At 44.5% G+C, this 4,428-nt stretch overlaps 1 protein-coding gene across 10 annotated transcripts in view; it reads right to left on the bottom strand.

The window, feature by feature from the left end:
- LOC113956321 (DNA polymerase nu-like) overlaps window positions 1-4,428 on the bottom strand; it is a 107,225-nt gene extending 102,797 nt beyond the window's left edge. For 9 of the 10 annotated variants that reach the window (XR_003530807.1, XM_027662725.1, XM_027662729.1 and 6 more), the window contains exons 1-2: window positions 4,171-4,428; window positions 3,008-3,058 (exon numbers count right to left, since the gene is read on the bottom strand). Coding sequence is in view for 1 of the 10 variants with exons in the window: in XM_027662740.1 (XP_027518541.1) it covers window positions 1,561-2,463 (903 nt within the window). In the remaining 9 variants the exon portion in view is untranslated. Of the gene's footprint in view, window positions 1-1,560; window positions 2,531-3,007; window positions 3,059-4,170 lie in introns of all 10 variants that reach the window. The other variant, XM_027662740.1, reaches the window with a different exon arrangement.

The raw sequence follows: 4,428 nt of genomic DNA on the forward strand, positions 1-4,428 counted from the left end.
GAAGGAAAGAAAGAAAAGAAGGAAAGAAAGAAAAGAAGGAAAGAAAGAAAAGAAGGAAAGAAAGAAAAGAAGGAAAGAAAGAAAAGAAAAGAAGGAAAGAAAGAAAGAAAAGAAAAGAAGGAAAGAAAGAAAAGAAAAGAAGGAAAGAAAGAAAAAAACCCCAACCAAAACAAACAATCGACAAAAAAACCCTTAACTATAATCTTATCACCTGTGCATATCCCAGGTGCAAGAAATGTGTACTCTGTATTAAAAACCACAGTTTTAAAACAAAAAAGGGGAATGTGACACCCCAAGTAGACAAAGCTGTATTTACCCTTAATTTTTTTAATTTGGATCAATAGGTTTTGTACAAAAACTCACGAAGATGCCCTGTGGCAAGGTCCTAGTGAGTTGCTGGCACAGGGAAGGAGCATGCCTGTGTTTTGTCTCCCTCAGGACCCTGCTGACTTCCAGCACATTTGATGAAACCTCATCATGAGTAGAACAGACCTGAAATGAATCCAATTCTGCAGACACAGAGGTTGTCCCTCAGAGAATCCTGGAAGGAGACCAGGGAACGCTGAGCGGCGCAAGGCCTGCCTGGATGTCACATGGAAGAAAATATTCTAGGGATAATTCATTGTGTCTACTAACTCTTACTAACTGGCATAATGACTCAGTCATGAGTCTCACTCACATGCCTTCTTGGCCACACCTGATGTTGTGATTAGTGTGACTAACAATACCTTTAACATTCCCGTAGGTAATCCCTATTATTTTAATTGTATTACAAATCAGAATGTATCAACTCTCAATTTATCAGTAATAATATCCATGTGCAGAAGAGCCAAACTGTGGTTCCCAGGGAACCTAACCAGAAGCTGGGAGGACGATGCAGGATATAGTAAATTAATAAAACTGTTAACACAATCAAGAAATCATCATTGGATGGCTAATTGCTTTTGTCATCCCTGCAGTAATCATGGCAGCTACTACAGCCATGGCTACTGCTGCACTGGCCCGTTCAGTGCAGGCCATGCATACAGGGACCAGTGTATTGGGTAATATGTCAGCATCAACAGCAGGTTTTTTAATAATTTGTCTGGTTTTAATATTTAAAGTCCTCTGGAAGTGCATCGGACAAACCCGAAGACAAAAAGCCCGGGTCCTGGCCCTCTCCACAGTGAACACTGTGGGTCCAAACAAAACAGGGGGAGATGGGGGAACAAGCTGAGTCACTCTGCACCTGCATTTGGTTAATTGGCACCAAAAGAGAGGACCAACCTCGGCTAAGTGTTTTGACAGAGAGAATGTTGTGCTTCTGAGTGGAAAACCACTCCACACGATAGCGTGTTTTCCTCTCATGGCTGAACACAGCCACTATATGCTGTGAGAGTGTGGGATCAAAACACTGGTTTAGGACAATCCTGGGAAATCTGGTTAACTAAAAGACAACACCAGGTGCTGTTTACAGGAGAACATGAATAAAAGGGGAAAGCTGAAAATGGTCAGCAGAGAAATTCCAAAACCGAATTCTGTGTGGAGTGCAGCCTCATCTTTCCAGTGCCCATAGCTTACCTTGTCCAAGGACTGCAGCATGCTCTCTGCACATTTGACAGCTGATTTCATGCCCTCCTCTTCAGCCTGCAGCTGAATTAGCTGATGCTGAGCACAAATATATGCTGTCTGGAGCCTGGCTACCTCTTGAGTCTCTTCAGAAGTTTCATCAGTCCCCTCACAAGCGACTGGCTCGCTTAAATCTTCAAGCTGAAAGCTGCCTTCATGTGAATTTTCAACACATTCAGACATACCTTGATTTAAATGGTTTTTTATGTGTGAGATAAGTGCTGCAGTGCTTTGTTCTTCCAGAGAAAAATACTTGTCCAAAGAAAGCTGGGAAAAAAACACTGGATGTTCTGAATCTGAGGCAGTGAAGAAAGAGGCAAATTTCTCTGCTGCATCCGCAAGAGACTGCAGTTCACCGTCGAGCTTCTTATTTGCTACAATAAACACTTCCAGAGCTTCTTTCAAATCTTTCTGTGCTTCTTCCTCTTTGCTTTGCAGCGTTTGTAACGAATGGTGGTTTGCAGTGACCAGCAGTTGAAGCTTATTATGCCGATGAATTTGAAGTTTTTTTAACTTTTGAAGAGTTTGAAGCTCATCCTCTAACATCTTCAGTTCCTCCTCTTCCTCCTCCTTCTCTTGGCTACTGTTCTTCGAATCCATGGGCTTCAAAGTTTTAAGGGCTTCATCCAGTGCATGTCCTTCCAAGATGGGCTTACCACACTCGACAAGATTATCAAAATCTTGCAGTTCTTTTTCAGATACATGCTGCTCGTTTATGCTTCCACAAAACCACTCCAGAAACGATCTCTCTTCTGAAGACTCGAACATCCAGTCAAAATCTTCTCCATCAAGCTCATCAGCTTTTGGATATCCAATTTTCTTAAGGGTTTCCACAAAATCCTTTCCACAGCTCATGATTAAAATATTTTTTGTAAGCAGAAAAGATCCAAATGCATGAAAAAAATCCGGGGAATTATTCCAGCTGTAATTTTTTTGCCATTTAAAATGAATATTCAGTATTTTAATAAAAAAAGGGTCTGCATAGGAAAAAGAAAGTGTCAGATCACACCAAAAAAACCAAATGATGTTTTGGATTAGAGTGGCTATTCAAAGATTAGGAACCAATTTTTATTTCAAGGATATATTTTGTTAATCAAATCAGGACACATTTTTACATCAGTTATAACCCTGATCTTTGCAAGTATTTACATTTTTCTTTAATTCACATAAATTATTAAAATAGAATAGCATCATTAAAAGCAACAGGTGTAAATACTGTGCAATTCACTGGCCTGCAAAAGTGATTTACTTACAGTTTTCTTCACATTCATTTAAAAAAACCCCCACAATCATTTTAATGCTTCCAAAATTAGTGGGGTTTTCAGTTTGTTCTAAAAACAAAACCACAGTGGTATTACACTGCACTTCAAGATCTAGGTTATAAAGGGTTATTTTTTACCTCAGTAGCCAGCAGAATCTTGTCTTCTAAACCTTCATTTAAAAGATTCCTCTGAAAATGGAACAAGAAATACTTTAACATATAAATATCTCAATATAATACTGCAGGCTTTTTGACCAATTATAACAAATTAAAATTAAGATCAGTGTAAATACTCTTGTGAAAATAGTCACAACTTAAAAGTTACAGGGAAAAGAAGTTTGCTGCTTTGCTGTTTCCCAGCAAATAAATCATCAGCTCTGGGATCCTAAAGTGTGTGCAACAGACAGCAATGGATAATTTATCAAAAAAGTCAAGAGGCCTTGTCTGCAATAGTCTGGTAATACTAAGACTTTTTTTTTAGTTTGATATTGTTTAATACTTTGTTTCTAAAACACCACAAAACCCCACTTTGCCAGCCAGCCCGGAGAGCTGAACCAAATAAAGGCGTCCCTCTAAAATTCCATGCATCTGACTTAACTCAGAGTTACAGATTACATATGAAACAAAACGTTATGCGAGTTTCGTGTCACAGGGTGGCCTTCCAGCTCTGCCCTCAGTGCTAAACAGGGCATAAATAAATACGGGTGCCAAGAGGATGGCGCCAGATTCTTTTCAGTGGCGCCCAGAGGCAGGGCAAGGGTTAATAGCCATAAACTAAAATACAGCAAGCATAACCTCAGCATGAGGCAGAACTTTACGCTGAGGGTGTCAGAGCACTGGAACAGGATGCCAAGGGAGGGTGTGGAGTCTCCCTCTCTGGAGACATTTCAAACCCACCGGGACGCGTTCCGGTGTCACCTGCTCCAGGTGACTCTGTCTCGGAAGGGGAGTCGGACTGGAGACCTGAGGCCCCTTCCAACCTTAACTGTTCTGTGGTTCTGTGCGACAAAGGGCCCACGCAGCTTTATGCACGGGCACGCCGGGCCACCACGGCCCTGGCGCTGCCACTGAACACCGCAAACAATAACCCCGGAGCCCCGAGGAAGCACCCGCCAACCCCGTCCCAACACGGGGCCGCACAAAGGCCGCCCAAAGGCCCTCCAGCCCCGCGGGCATCCCGGCCAGGAGCCCGCCCGGAGCGGGACGAGGCGCGACGAGGGGACGGAGGAAGGCGGCGGTGGCGGCTGATCCGGCCCCGCTGGGAGCGAGCCCCGATCCCACAGCACCCGCTCCGTACTCACCGCAGCGTCTGCTCGGCCCCAGTGGCGGCTCCACGGGAGGGGAGCGGGGCGGGAAATGGCGGGAAAACTGAGGGGAGGCGCAGGGAAGGCAGCGGGAAGGCTGAGGGGAGGCCTGAAGGAAAGCGGCGGGAAGGCTGAGGGGAGGCCTGAAGGAACGGTGAGGGAGAGCTGAGAGAAGGCTGCGGGAAGGCTCAAGGAAAGCCGAGGGCAGGCTCAGGGCGCGCCCGCAGCTCGAACCGCCCGCCACGCGCCGCCTCC

The sequence above is a fragment of the Corapipo altera genome, unplaced genomic scaffold (assembly GCF_003945725.1).
Source record: "Corapipo altera isolate COAL_440 unplaced genomic scaffold, ASM394572v1 95, whole genome shotgun sequence".
NCBI classification, from domain to species: Eukaryota; Metazoa; Chordata; class Aves; order Passeriformes; family Pipridae; genus Corapipo; species Corapipo altera.